The 14884-nt window shown below is 31.6% G+C and overlaps 1 protein-coding gene across 2 annotated transcripts; it reads left to right on the top strand.

Moving 5' to 3' along the window:
- The first annotated feature begins 3046 nt into the window (after window positions 1-3046).
- LOC108332151 (uncharacterized) lies at window positions 3047-5963 on the top strand. Of its 2 annotated transcripts, none has more exons than XM_017567318.2 (4): window positions 3047-3230; window positions 3686-4564; window positions 4824-4905; window positions 5624-5963. In XM_017567318.2, exons 2-4 carry the CDS (start codon window positions 3789-3791, stop codon window positions 5837-5839), a joined length of 1074 nt encoding a protein of 357 aa, XP_017422807.1. In that variant the 5' UTR covers window positions 3047-3230; window positions 3686-3788; the 3' UTR covers window positions 5840-5963. The 2 variants fall into 2 exon arrangements, with proteins under 2 accessions (XP_017422807.1, XP_017422816.1); XM_017567327.2 differs by having other exon boundaries at window positions 3056-3230; window positions 3731-4564.
- Window positions 5964-14884: the final 8921 nt, after the last annotated feature.

Here is a 14884-nt window from a genome sequence, read left to right as displayed (position 1 = left end):
AGGATTGATTTAGAAACTGAGCGTTGTTCTTTTGGGTCGATTTGCGAGGATTTGGTCGGATGTAAAAGCGTTGATTTGCGAGATTGCACTATTGAACCCATCTCGCCTTAGGTGCGCGGATTTGCGATGAAATGGTTTCAAAAGACTGATATGCCCTCACGGAATTTCTGAATACCTGTTAGAAACGATATTCGATTATCATTTTCAATAACCGATTACAAACATATGAAATCGTAATAAAAATAAAGGCATGCACTGTGCTTTCACGTAAAGCAAGAATGTTGTTGACGACGATGAGGAAGATGGTTGTTGATGATGATGAGTGACGGGATGCAGCTTACAAATGTGGAAGCAGTGGTTGAAGAAGTGTGGTTGTTCACGACAGTGTATTCGGAAAGAAGATAACATGTAGACCATCGGTTCGTCGTTTGGGCAGGAGAAGCAGGCGTAGGGTATAGAGTTGGAGGTTCTGGAACGGGCGTATTCGGTTACAGGGTCCCGTAACCGGTTACAGCTTACGGGAAGTGAACATGTGGAGTCCAGCGAGGCAATCGTAGATTTGGAAGTATTTACGAAAGTAGAAGAGAAACGATGAAAGCAAAAGCAGAGAGAAGAAGAAGAAGAAGATGATGAAGGTTTGGATGTTGGTTTTGGTGTTGGGCATCAGTGCGATTAGGTTTGCTAATGGACAAGATGTACCACCATGCCTCGCGCCGCTATCTCCATGCATTAAATTTTTGAACTCCACTAACCCACCCCAAACTTGCTGCAATCCAATCAAAGAAATGAACGCAACCCAAAATTCTTGTTTCTGCCAACTTACATTAACTCCTGGAGCACTTGAAGCTTTGGGTACCATTATCCCTCCGTCGTTGCTGCCGCCTTCTGGTAAGAATTATTATCTCTTTTTTTTTCTCATTCGTCATGATAACTTTTTTGCTATTAAATATTTTTTTCATGATCTATTTATTTTCGTTTATTCATTATTTATTTTTGTTTATTCATTATTCATAAAATTAAAGAGCCTTATCAAGTTATATATATATATATATATATATATATATATATATATATATATATATCTTTGATAAAAAAAAGTATGTGTAGAGGAGATATTGTCATGTAAACATCAGTAATTGAAACAAATAATAACCCAAAATTATCTAATAAATTAACGTTTTTAAAAAATATTTGAGTATAATAAATTAAATAATTTGTTTGTGAGTGTAAGAGAAGAGAAATGATCATGTATCTAAAAAAATGATCATATATCTTAACAAAATAGTTGATTTGTGTGATGATATAAAATCTTTTTCTTTTTATAAACATTTTTATAATTAAATATAACATTTATAAATAACATTTTATATTACTTTTATAACTAGGGACATTTTGGTAATCTTTAATTTCTATCTATTAAACCAATTTTTAAAATTTATCACATCAATCAAATCCTACACTAATTCTCACAAACTTTACTTCTAAATCCACTTTCAATTACCCACAAATCTACTCAAAAAAACAACTAAAAAATTACCCTCAAATTTACTCAAATCATCTCCTCCCAAATCATCTTCCCCAAATACATCCAAAAGAGCAAAGCCTTAGAGATAAAAACAAGAGAGGATCAAATAATGTTTTAAAGAATTTTTACAACTTTTTTTCAAAACGAGAAAAAAATGTCCTTTGTAGTCTTGTAAGGTTTTAAAGAATTTTTACAACTTTTTTTCAAAACAAGAAAAAATGTCCTTTGTAGTCTTATAAGGTTAAAAGATTATTAAACTGAGTCTAAGTATAAGAAAATAATGAGAAAAAAAAAACAACAACCAATATTATCATTTTAAGCATGTCTTATTAAATAGTATAACCCAACTCAACTATTAATTCAAACAATTAAAATGGATAAAAATATGATTAATAGACACAAATAGTTTATATATTTATATTTTTAATTTCGTTCTTCTAAATTACTACTTACCTTAAAATATAAAGAATATATTATTTTTCTAAAATAAAAATTATAAGTTGTAGAAGTCTACCAACTATAGTAAACTAATCATATTAACTTGAAGGTGGATGGTGGCTGAAAGAGTGAAAATTATATATAGGAGTACACAATTTCTTTCTAATATCCCAAATTAATTGTGATTCAATTTTGTGTAGATTAATCTACCCAAACATATGCTAGTATTAATCGTTATAAGAGTCAAATTCAAATAAGAAAAACATAGGACAACAATATTTTGTGCAAATATGTACTATTGTGTATAGAAGTGTTTTAAAATCTCTGATTTCTTGTCAATATTTTTGTATTTTATACTCTTTAAAACCATTATTATCATTATCTTGTAGCAAACACTCTTCTAAGTTATTTTCCATTAATAATCATTATTGTGACTGCAATGACATAATTTAGTTTGTGGTCAAGATGGACCCCTCCGAATACAATCAAATTTATGAAACTGTCCGTAGTATCATCTTATTGGAAGTGTAGGAGTATCACGTGAAAAAGGTCAGAAACCTCTGTTACTTCAGCTCAGGAGTATCGCAGATTGTCGATGTTATTGCAGACATCCCACCGTCCACGTGTCATGTTTTTATACTATTTTTCTCAATCTAGTAGCCGTTAAAAGGACAACCAAAGTTTTAACCAGCTTTCTCTTGGAAACAGTACAATATTATTTGCCTACATAGTGGACATCTCATGACACTTCAACCGAAAAACAACAGTGCCAAAGTAGTATTATTTCTCATGCCTTTCATTAATTACAAAATGTAGTTCATGTTCATTTCTAACAAAACTATTATACTATTTTATAAATCATTTGGTATTAAAGAAGTTAAAAATATAGTTATAAATTTCATTAGGTATTTAATTAGTATAACTTTCTCAGGATTCCTTAGGAATGAAAAATAGTAAATTACTTCGTCATTCTCTGCCAAAATACTACATCCACGGTTCCTCTGCCACATTACATCGAAGATGAAACGTGGATTCCACCCCCACATGGCACCTGTATTGCTCAGTAAAAAAAGTCCACCAATTCCCAAGATAAATAGCTATTCTATGCATCTATGTTTCTTCCTCTGACCATTTTTAATTTATTGTAGTCCTAAGGATACCCCTTTTCTGAACCATGCATAGTATTTCTGTAGTATTATAATGTTCAATGGATCTGAAAATTCATCTTTGCCTCTGCGACTCTCAGAATTTCATGGTCTGAAATAAGGTATTTTTCTCTTAAATACTAAGCTATACTATGTGAACTCCATTTTTAGCTTCATTCACTCTGTTTTAAGTTCTCATACTACATCTCTAAGACTTTGACAACATAGATTCAAAGGTGTAACTTGATGAGTGACTGTATTTTGTTTCCAAGCATTGCACCTAAGGATTTATTTAGTTCTTTGTTCATTTTAGGTAAAAGGTTTTCAGGATTGAATGCTTGAGACTGAAGTATTTGTCTAGGTTCATTAGGGTGTCCTTGTTTCAGTAACAAGAGTTACTTTACATAGCTATTTTGACATTTTTATGCTTCATGTTTGTAGATACAACTAAACAGACATGCAAGGCTCTATAGTACTAAACTTCAATCTAGATTAGGCCAGTATTGTATATATCTTTGTTCAGAGTATTAACAAGATCTCATACATAACATGGATTATACTGATTTTCTCTATATAGGATCTAAAGCAGAAATTATAGATCCTAAAAATTTTCACTGTGTAGAGTTTGGACCACCATTGTTCTACTCGAAAGATTGAGTTTGTGAAAGACATCTTTGGAAATGAGATACGTAGAAGACAAAGGGTGCTATAACAATCATGGACCAACACAAGAGATCCCAAATAACAGTGCTGTGTATTCAGAGTTTCACAAAGGAAAGGACGCTACTACTCGTATCCCCCACCACCATCGAACAACTATGGGAAAACCAACCCCTTCTAAGTGGGATGATGCACAAAAGTGGCTTGTGGGACTGTCAAAAGGAGGAGAGAAAAGTCACTCCAAAAACAGACCAAGAAACTCAAACGCAGATGATTTGAGACTGATAGCTCCTGTGCCACAGAAGGAGCATGATTACTCAAGTAGTGAGAAGGAAGAGGAAGACAATGATGCATCTCATGATTTGGTGACTACTTCTAGTGCCAATGCCATTGCTGCTCAATATGAAGCTGATGCCAAAAGGGTAGAATGTGACGACTCAAATTGGAGAAACAGTATTAAGCCTTCAGAAAACACAATCCAGGTCCAATCAATATGTTTCAGAGACATGGGAACTGAGATGACACCAATTGCTAGTCAAGAGCCTTCAAGAACTGGCACCCCAATTAGAGCCACAACTCCTGCAACTAGAAGCCCTATTCATTCAGGGAACTCAACCCCAATGAGGGGTCAAAATGGGTTGCAAGTTGTTGAGGTTGACCGTAACACTGCTAGGCACACTGCAGAAGGATCAACAAGCCCCTGCAAGAGGATTGAAGATCAAGCTAGAAAGTTGAGTCCTCTAGAAAGTCGAGCAATGGCTTGGGATGAGGCAGAACGTGCCAAATACATGGCCAGGTAATTACTTAACTATTGAGCTTGTTCTATGTATTGAAGGAAAATGGTTTTTCCTTCAATAATTACAGAGTTCGGTGAGTTTAGGGATGAGATGATTTGTTTCAAAATTACATTGACATTTGTCACTAATTTTATTTTTTTAAGTAATAATATAGTTTATTTTCAAATTAAACACTTGGTATAAATTGTATCTTAGGAGTCAAGGATTTGGTGTGATTGTTGACTGTTAACAAAGCTTGTTTGTTAAACCTTTATTTAGGTTCAAGCGTGAAGAGGTGAAGATTCAAGCCTGGGAAAATCACCAGATTAGAAAAGCTGAAATGGAGATGAAGAAAATGGAGGTACAATCCTTACTGGGTTTATGTTTGTTCTTATAATCTAGCATATTATTAGTAAGATATTCTGAAATTGGCACTTCCAAAAGTAGATCTTCCCATAGCTCATAAACGGTGAAGATGATAGCTCATCTTTTGATGCCCTGTTAACAACTCCAAAGCACATCTCAGTAAAGTTGAAAGGTCTGTGAAATAGACTGACAAAGAGAATTATTCCTCAAAAGAAACATGGCATGGCATGGCAGGGACCTTGATCTTTCGTATTTTCTTCCTGGATTCATTCCCCATGCAGGGAATAGAAAATGTATATATTATGAAACTCCCTCGAGTTATCATTGATCCACTGAAATAGCACAAGGGTTAAGCAAGTACTCTGTAATTGATAAGTTCAAAACAGTACACTGATGCATAGTGATATATCTTATGTGATACTGATAGAACCTCCCTCTAGGTAGCAGACATGCATTGCTTTCATGAGTGGGCTAAAGTTTGAGTAAGGTTGCTTTTTACTGCATACAACCGTACAATTTACAATTTGTACAGCTGCACATTTTCTTGCATGTGTACCTAGATGGGATTATTCACTATTGTTATCTGACACAGCAAAGTAAATGAGCATCGCTGTAATGCTTGGCAAAACAAAAATATTGAAGTGTGCATATAGTTAATAGATAATTACATAACAGTACTTAAGTAAGTGATTAGGATCTGTTTGAATTTGTAGGTGAAAGCTGAGAGAATGAAAGCTTTGGCACAAGAAAGGTTTGCAAATAAACTGGCTTCGACTAAGAGGGTAGCTGAAGAGAAACGGGCAAATGCACAGGTGAAGCTGAATGACAAGGCTTTGAGGACTACCGAAAGGGTAGAGTATATACGTCGAACAGGACATGTGCCATCTTCTTTCTCTTTCAACTTTAAGTTGCCTTCCATGTGTTGGTAGCAATTTTGCAATTTTGCAATTTTGCAACTGTTTGTCCGAAATATGAAACTTTTCCTGTCTATCCCATCACAATTTACTGTGCTACTTCTAAAATAATATTGCAAGTTCCATGCTGTTTTCTTCCTCTCGGTGTGTGCTCTAAGAACATCTTTATTTGTTGTCTTCTTTAGTCATTGTTCCTGAAAAATCAGTCATTGTTTTAGCCAGACATAGCAAAATCAGAAAATAATGAAGTAACTTGTGCATTAACTTAAATACCATTACTCTTAAGGTTAGGATTAGGTAAAATCCAACTTAAAAAATTACGAGTATTTTATGTATTTAATAATTTTTGTTTTCTTCAAACATCCTTTTTGTAAATTTGATGGCTTACCTCCAACTGATCGACCCTCACTTTCCACAGCTTTCTACCATTCCTAACCCTAGCCCTTAATTAGGGGTGGGTTTGATTAAAAATTGAATCCAAATGTAATAAAATTGATTGAACTTGAAATTCAGATACCTTGCATCAAATTAATTTGAATTGTTTTGAATCTAGTTTAATTTTTTATTTGAATTAGTTTAAATTTTATTCAGCTAATCGATTTAATTAGAATAAAATTAACATTAAAATTGAGGGTATTTCTTGTGTTTGAATTAATTACGTTATCTTTTTATTACATAATTACAATACTTTTAAGATATTTTAGTTGTTAAGTTTAAGGGATTGAGTGATCATCTGTAGTTACTAATACACAATGGTTTAACATGAGGAGGATTTGTTCAATAACTGTCATTGAAACTTTTCTTTTGTACTATTTTTTTCCATTGCTAAATTATTACTTTTAGAAAAAAATTCTGATTTTGTGATCTTGCAACATATAAGAACTTATTTACGTTGTGTCGTTATCCATTTTTAACAATTTACTGTTTGGTAAACAACTTATTTCATTTATTATTTGTCTTTAGAAAATAAAATAATAATTTATGTAATGACTAATTTCTAATATTTGGCCAATATAATGATCAATCATGATTCGAATGAAGTCGAGTTAGAAAATTTGAAGATAACATTGTGAGTTTAAATTTGGATTTATATAATGAAATTTATGTAAGATTATTAAATCATTTAAACCATGCATCAATTCAATATAAAAATTTAGAAAATGGTAAGGAATTGGAAACTATAACGAGCCACAAATTAGGGTGTCAAAATGTATATAACAAATTCTTATCAAATCTAATTTAATGCATTTCAACTGAATTCCAATATAATTTAATTTGACAAACAGAGTTTGATACTAAAACTTCATTCCAATTTGAAGTAGTTTTGAATGGAGTAATTATGGACACGAGCTAGCTAATTGGATTTTTTTTGTCCAGCTTAGCTTAATCCTTCCTCCACAAATTTGTTTCCATGGCCATTTCTCGTGAAAGGAAAATACTTCTTTTTTTCTTTTACAGTAAATTATTTTGTAAGCTTAACTACCTTTTTCACCTCAATATTTATAGTAATTGTTAAATATCTTTTTTTGTTTATTTTTTATATTTAATGTGGTCTTATTATTTATTAAAAGAAGTCAATGTAATTTCTTTTGTTAAATTAGTATTATCATTATTACATGATGATTATATGATTTATACTAAGCCATTTTTTTTATTTTTTTTCTTCTTCTTGATATATGTTTCTCTTCTCCATTTCTATTTTCTCTTATAAAACCTATGAAATTGAAATATTTATCCCTAAAATCAAATTTTTCACTCAACCGTGGAAGATGTTCTAGCTTTTTTCTGTAACATATTTATCTTGTCTTGAGAGATAAGACAGCAAAATTATAAATCAAGCAATACAACACAACACAAATCACCAAAGGTTGAAACTTGAACAACTAAAGTACCATGCGAGACAATTCAAAATATGCCTAGAAGACCAAATACGAAAGAAAAAAAAAACTCAGAAGCTTGGATTTCACAAAATGGTCATTTAAAGGAAATAGAGAAAAACACTGAATTGATGAGAAATAACTAGGTTAACAAAACAAAGTCTACAATTATAAAAAATAGATGAAAAACTTCTTGTTGGAGGGAAGAAGTATGAGGAGGAAACAAAAATAGAAAAGAAAGAGAGCACAGTGGCCCACTTTAATGAATATTGAGACGACATTAAGTCTAAAAACATTGATAGAAAACCCTTTTTCATACAACATTTGTGTTCTTATAAGTTGTTCCTTTTTCTGTTCAAGTTCTACGAATTCTTTTATTATGTTTATTTTTAATTTTAGGAACATACTTATTTTTAACAACCTTATTTTCATTATTTTTACTATATTCTTCTAAGGTCGTGTTATCTAGTAGTTTCTTATGATTCACACAAGATGCACATTCATTACTACTAGTATATTTACCTTTTTCATAAAAATAAAATTTTATTTTTCAAAGTTTTATTTTCTTCAAGAATATTTTCAAAAATTAATTTTAATTCTTTGAATTCCTTTTTCAATTTCTTATGAGATTTATCTAATTTTTCGAATTCTACTACTAAAACAGCATAAGTTTCATGCAATTCATCTTCATTATCATATTGACTAAAATTATCATAATCGCTAGATGTACTTACTTGGTTTCCAATAGTGTTGTTGTCCGCCATCAAACAGATGTTTGCTTCTTCGTTAGAATTGCTCAAATTAGAAATTGTTTCATTGTCATCGTCTCATGCGATGTAGGCTTTCTTTTTCTTGAAGATTTTCTTTTCTTTCTTTTCTTCACCCTTCTTTTGATTTGGGCAGTCAGCTTTTAAGTGCCCCTTTTTGTATTTAAATCTTCCTTTACCTTTTGACTTCATGAACCTGTTGAGCCTTTTGATTATGAGACTCAAATTTTCTTCATCATCTGAGTCTTCATCTTCTACTTTGCTCTTGCTCCTTTCTACCTCAGATTTGAAGGCTAGAGTCTTTTTCTTAGTTTTTGCTTCTTCTTCATCTAGTCTTCCAAGGCCAAGTTCATGCTCTCTCAACTTTCCAAATAATGTCGTCATAGTCATTGTGTTGAGATTTTGTGACTCAGAAATTGTAGTCACTTTTGGTTGCCAAGACCTGTCTAAAGATTTTAAAATTTTTATGTTAAGCTCATCAGTTTCGAAAGACTTACCTAGTCCAATGAGATGATTTACGATGGTGGTGAAGCATTTTTTGAACATCTGATATTGTTTCTCCTTGCTTCATCCTGAACATTTCGTATTCCTAGATTAAGGTATTCTTTCTAGCTCTCTTTACATCATTTGTACCTTTGTGGGTTACTCTCAGCACTTCTCATATTTCTTGTGCAGTCTTACAAACAAAAATCTTGTAAAACTCTCGTCAACAGTTAAAGCAAATGAAATAATATTATGAGTTTTTACATCATTTTGAAACCTTTTCTTATTTTCAGCAGTCCACTGAACACGGGGCTTTGGTTCCTGCATATTGTTAGTAGGAACAAAAGGACCAAATGCAATAGCTTCTCAAATATCAACATCAATAGACTCAATAAATATTTGCATTCTAACCTTCCAAAATGCATAATTTTCACCTGTGAATAGTGGTGGTCTATTGATAGAAGCACCTTCTACAAAAGTTTGATATGATCCTGCCATTTGAATAACTATCAAAGAAAGCTCTCGTACCAATTGACAGAGCGGTTGCAGCGGAATGGTTAGCGTGGGATAACAAACCAAGAGGAGGGGGGTGAATTGATCTTTAATGAAAACGTGTGTCTTTTAAAATTTCTACTCAATTAAACTTACTAAGCAAATAATAATAACAAATAAAGAGAGTAAGGTTGAGAGAAATTTGCATAGATGATTTTATCTTGGTTCGGATCTTAGCAATCCTACGTCTAGTTGTCTATCTCAAAACAAGATAAACAGCTCACTACTCACAAAACAATTACAAATTACAATCACACAGATACAATTTGTAAAAGTTTAGAAAACACCTTTCTTGATACCACAAGAGATGAACCTACACCTCATTTGAGTGTTCACAAAGGATGAAACACTTCCTTTAAATACTTCACGAAGGATGACTTTCTCTTCCGAACACTTCCTCAGACGCACCAAGGATGAACCAGCTATTCCTCTGTCACCATAGCAGCACTTCAACATCTCCACAAACGAGAGTTTCTTTAGCCAAACAAAAGCATACAATTCTCATGAGTTTCTGAGTTCTAGAGCACAAGGAAAGAGTTGTTGTTGAAGGAAAATGAGAGTCTATTTATAGAATTAAGCAAAGACTGTTCCATTTTTCATTTTCTGCCTCTCTTACGCTTTTAATCGGTTAACTAATCGATTAAATTAAGTGTAACGACTAGTTCAACGACTACAAAACTCCAACGGTCTAATTTAATCGATTAATCTACGTGTTAATCGATTAGCTAATCGATTAAATGGTAGTTTAATCTATTGTTCTATAGGAAATTCGAGTTTTCAGTTTTTACTATGATTAATCGATTAATTCTAGGTCTAATCGATTAATTCGATGTCTTTTTTACTCTGAACATAAATTTTATAATTCTAAGATACATGAAATCAAAACCACTAAGAACCTAAGTCCTAGATACAAAATTACAATTATTACAAAAGCTTTTCATCTCAATACAAATCTTTGAAAGATATTCTGGAATCTTGATTTCTCTTGACTTGATTTGTACATCATCAAAACTTCATCTCATCATTTTGCTAACAGAGCCTAGTTTATTTTTAATTATAAAAAGGAAGAAGAAAGAGTCGAACAACCCAAAGATTTTATACATATTTTCACCCCCACTTTACACCTCTCACAAGACATTCACAAAGCTATAATTTTAATAATTAGAAACAATAATCCTCATAATAATTAGAATTAATATATTGATATTATGGTATGATTTGATTTATGCGATGTGTTACATTATAATTTTTTATTTAGAGAAATATATGATTCTAATAATTAGAAGCAACATTTCTTACAATAATTGAAATCAATATATCGACCATTATTCTATGATTTGATTTATATAATATGCTACCATTAAAGTCGATTCTTTTTTTATATTGTTCATTATAATTAAAACTAGCTTTTATTGTTTGATTATATTTGTATAGCAATATGTGTATATAAACATCCAATTTGTCATCAGAGAACAATTCTCTACAGTTCTTTCCCATCACCACTCACATAGACGCACCGTTTTTTTACCTCTTCTAGGAGAAAAACAAAAAACTTAAAGAAGGAGGCAGGGACAAAAACTTGAAATGTATGAAAAGAAAGAGTGAGATTGATAAAGAAGAAGAGGAATTTAAAAGTTTTAAAGGTATGCCACTACTAGTTTTTTTTCTTTTGAGTTATGGATTCTCAATTTCTCTTTATATTTTGTTTCAATATTCTATTAAAAAAAATTACACCTAACTTTGACCTTTTCTTTTAGAGACATTATTTCTAGTGTTCACAAATATATTGTTCTACAAATTAAAAAAAAATATATTCTTCATTTCTTTTGGTGTTTGTTAGGTTGCTTGTGTCACGTCACACCCATTTTCAATAAAATAAAAAAATATATAATTAAAAAAAATTAAAAATGAACATACTTCAAAAGTCGTTAAGAACTACATTATCCCTTATTCTTCATTGTGAATAGAGATATGTAGGAGCAAGTAACATCCTTGTCAAGTTCACTTCAAAAAAAGTCAAATAATTTTCCAAATAGTCTTTCCTTTAGAATTAGGTGGTGCCTAATTTTCCATTTTGAATGGAAAAACGTAGGAACTACACACATTTCTGTTGGGCCCAAAAATAAAAATACTTTTATTTATTTTTTAAGTGCGTTTTCTTTTTCTTTTTTTGTGGAAATATAAATATTTTTAAAGCCACATATCTTTTTGCACATTTAATTAAAGGTATTGTTTTAGGATCGACATTCTTGGGTGCTAAAACCTTCCTTATGCGTAACAAACTCCTAGACCCAAAATTTGATTTCATAGACCAACCTTTATCTTTATGATTTTTACGTAGTTTTCCAAAATAAACTACGGTGACAACTCCAAATTTTGTTTTTAAACTTTTTATTTATTTTTCAACTTGTTGTCAAGTAGCGATTTTGATTGCAACTTATAGAAATTAGACTCGATTTTGTTTTTGGATTTCATGTTGTTGTAATCACCTTTTTAATAATATAATATCCTATAATTATCTTCTAAATAGTCCAATATCTTCAAGATATAGTTGTTTAATGTGGCGATCTAAAAGTATATAAGAAAATATTACAAAATTAAAAAAGGAATTGACAAATATTATATTTTGATATTTATTAATGTTGAGATTGTTGATAGGGGGATCATTGGTTTAGCTGAACCCACAATCTCAATAATATCTGAGTTTTTGATGATGACAACGGAGATTGTGTTGTTCATTGCATTTCACTATGTTATATATGTCATTTTATAATTAATGCATGACACATTTTTTTAGATGAGAAAACCCACAAGCACTAATGTTGAATTTTAATTGTGTGGCAAAACAACAGTTTTAAGTCGATTACATTATGAGTTGAATCGATTAAAACTCATGTCTTTACACAAACTTTTTTCAAGTGTGCAGTGAGAGTTTTTCAAAGAGAAAAGTTTTCAAAACTTTGCTTAACATTGTTGCATAATCGATTGCATGCGATATGTATTCGATTAAGTTTGTTACTGTTTTGAAATCTCTTAATGCTTGAAATAACTGTCACAACGACTATATTTTTAAATGTGTTGACCAAGCATTCAATGTTATTCGACTGCATTAATTGTGAATTCAATTAATTGCTTTGAGTGCTACTAACTGTTATAACTGAATTGTTATATTCGACTGCATTAGTAGCTTAGTCAATTAAAATGCGTCAGAGATGTGTTATACTACAAATTGACGCGAATTTGATTTTTGTAGGAACTTTTGTGATTCTGACATTTTCATATTCTTTTGCAGAAATTTAATTCTTACAGAAAGAGGAAAAGCTCCAAGAAAACAAGATTGACCGGGGTGATAAACTGCTTGTAATTTCTTGAAGAGCAAGATTGTTGTGTTTAAAAAGTCTGATCTATCTACACATATGGGTGTTTACTACAAGATCAGGTTCTACAATCTGCTAAAGATTGGGTTGAGTTCCCTGTTGTGATTACAGGAAGAAGGACATGTTGTGTTCTTGACTTTGAGGGTGCCTCAAAGGGGTTAAACTGCAGGAGAAGGGATTCTTGCTACTAGTCTGTTTATGTACTGCCTATATTTTGATTAGAGGGTTAGAGAGGTGTTTTATATTTTTGACGTGAGGTCTCTATAAAAACCTTTTTGTAAAAACCTTGATCATTATAGTGCATTGACTTCTTGTGGTTGGAAGGACACTAGATGTAGGCTTGGCCGAACCAGTATAAAAGCACAGCGTTTGATCTTTCTTATCCATACTCTTTTACATTCAATCGATTATACTTTATACTCATTCGATTAAATTTTCACTGCATTGAAAATCTTTTAACTTGCATTTCAAGAAAAGTATAAAGGCATCTCTTTTGGTGAAAACGATTTGAAAGTTTTAAATTTTATACTTCACCAATTCACCCCCCCCCCCCTCTTGGTGTGAGAAATTGAGTCATTCTATTTTAACAATTAATATAGCTAAATAAGATAAATATTTTAAAATATCAAATAAAATATTTAAAGATATATTTACCCCAAATGATCTCTTATCAAAAATATTTTTGAATTATCAAAGCCCTTTTTTTTTTGGAAGATGATTGAGAAAACTACAAGGCTCATTTTTTGTTGTTTGTTTGCCCTTCTTGGCTTAGCCAAATTTAGTTTGGCTCTTCTTAACTTTTTCATGTTTTTGCTGCTTTCTTCATGTAATACTTGACTTGACTTGTGTGATTTTGATATTTTATATTATTGGCTTTATCTCTAAGGTGTCATGAAGCTTTAGCAAATTTATTTTCACACCTCCATGAGTTTAACTTAGTTGCAGTTGCACTAAAACACTTCAAAATAGAACCCATGTCCATCTAGAAAAGTCATCTACTACTACTAGTCCATAATGTTTACCACTCATGGACATTGTGCTTGTAGGTCCAAACAGATCTATCTATAACAACTTAAGAGGTCTTTTTGTAGAAACAATATTTTTACTTTTAAAAGACTCTTTGACTTGTTTACCTCTCATGCAAGCATTACAAAAGATGATATCTTTGAATGACACTTTGTTTACCTCTCATGGCATTGCAATTTAGAGATTAATCTCATACTTGCATGTCCACATTTGATATGTCATGAGATAACATTGTCTTTTATTGGCATCAGGCATGAGACGCTTTAAACATGTAGTTCATCTAGATCTATCTTGTACAAATTGTCTTATTTATTTGTAGTTAATACTAGTAGACCCTAATTGATTTGGACTTTACATTGGCCTTTTTCAGATGTAACATTGTATCTATTGTCACACAATTGATTTATGCTCAGAAAATTATGTTTTAGGTCGTCTACTAATAAAACATTATAATAGAAGGGGAAATGTTTATACTTATATTTCCAATGCCTATTATTTTGCCTTCCTGATTTTCACTGAATGTGATTGTTCCTCCCTTCTTGCTCTTGAGGTCTTGGAACATAGACCTTTGACTTGTCATATGTCGCAAGCATCCATTTTCCAGATACCATGATTAGAGCCTCTTTGTGGTCATCAAGCAGATATGCAAAAGAGATGATTTTATTTTTGGGTACCCATATTGCTTTGGCTCCTACTTTGTTAGTCTGATTCATTTTTCTTTTCTCATAAGTTAGAGCATTCTTATAGATTTCCTTTTTAGGTTTAACAAAATATTCAGTTTTAACTTTGAATGTTCTATAAGAGTTATTGTCATTAAACCCTAAATTGTGTTTGTTAGACGGATGTCTACATCCTTTGACTAGAAGCCCTAGACAATCATTTCCTTCAAACATTCTATTCAACACTCTATGAAGAGTTTTATTTTCATGTTTGACGAGCTCAATATTCTTAGTGTCCCCTGCAATAGCTGTATTCTCC

This window comes from Vigna angularis, chromosome 1, assembly GCF_016808095.1.
Source record: "Vigna angularis cultivar LongXiaoDou No.4 chromosome 1, ASM1680809v1, whole genome shotgun sequence".
Lineage (NCBI taxonomy): Eukaryota > Viridiplantae > Streptophyta > Magnoliopsida > Fabales > Fabaceae > Vigna > Vigna angularis.
Note: the sequence above shows the minus strand (reverse complement) of the source record. Positions and strands in the feature narration are given on the sequence as shown.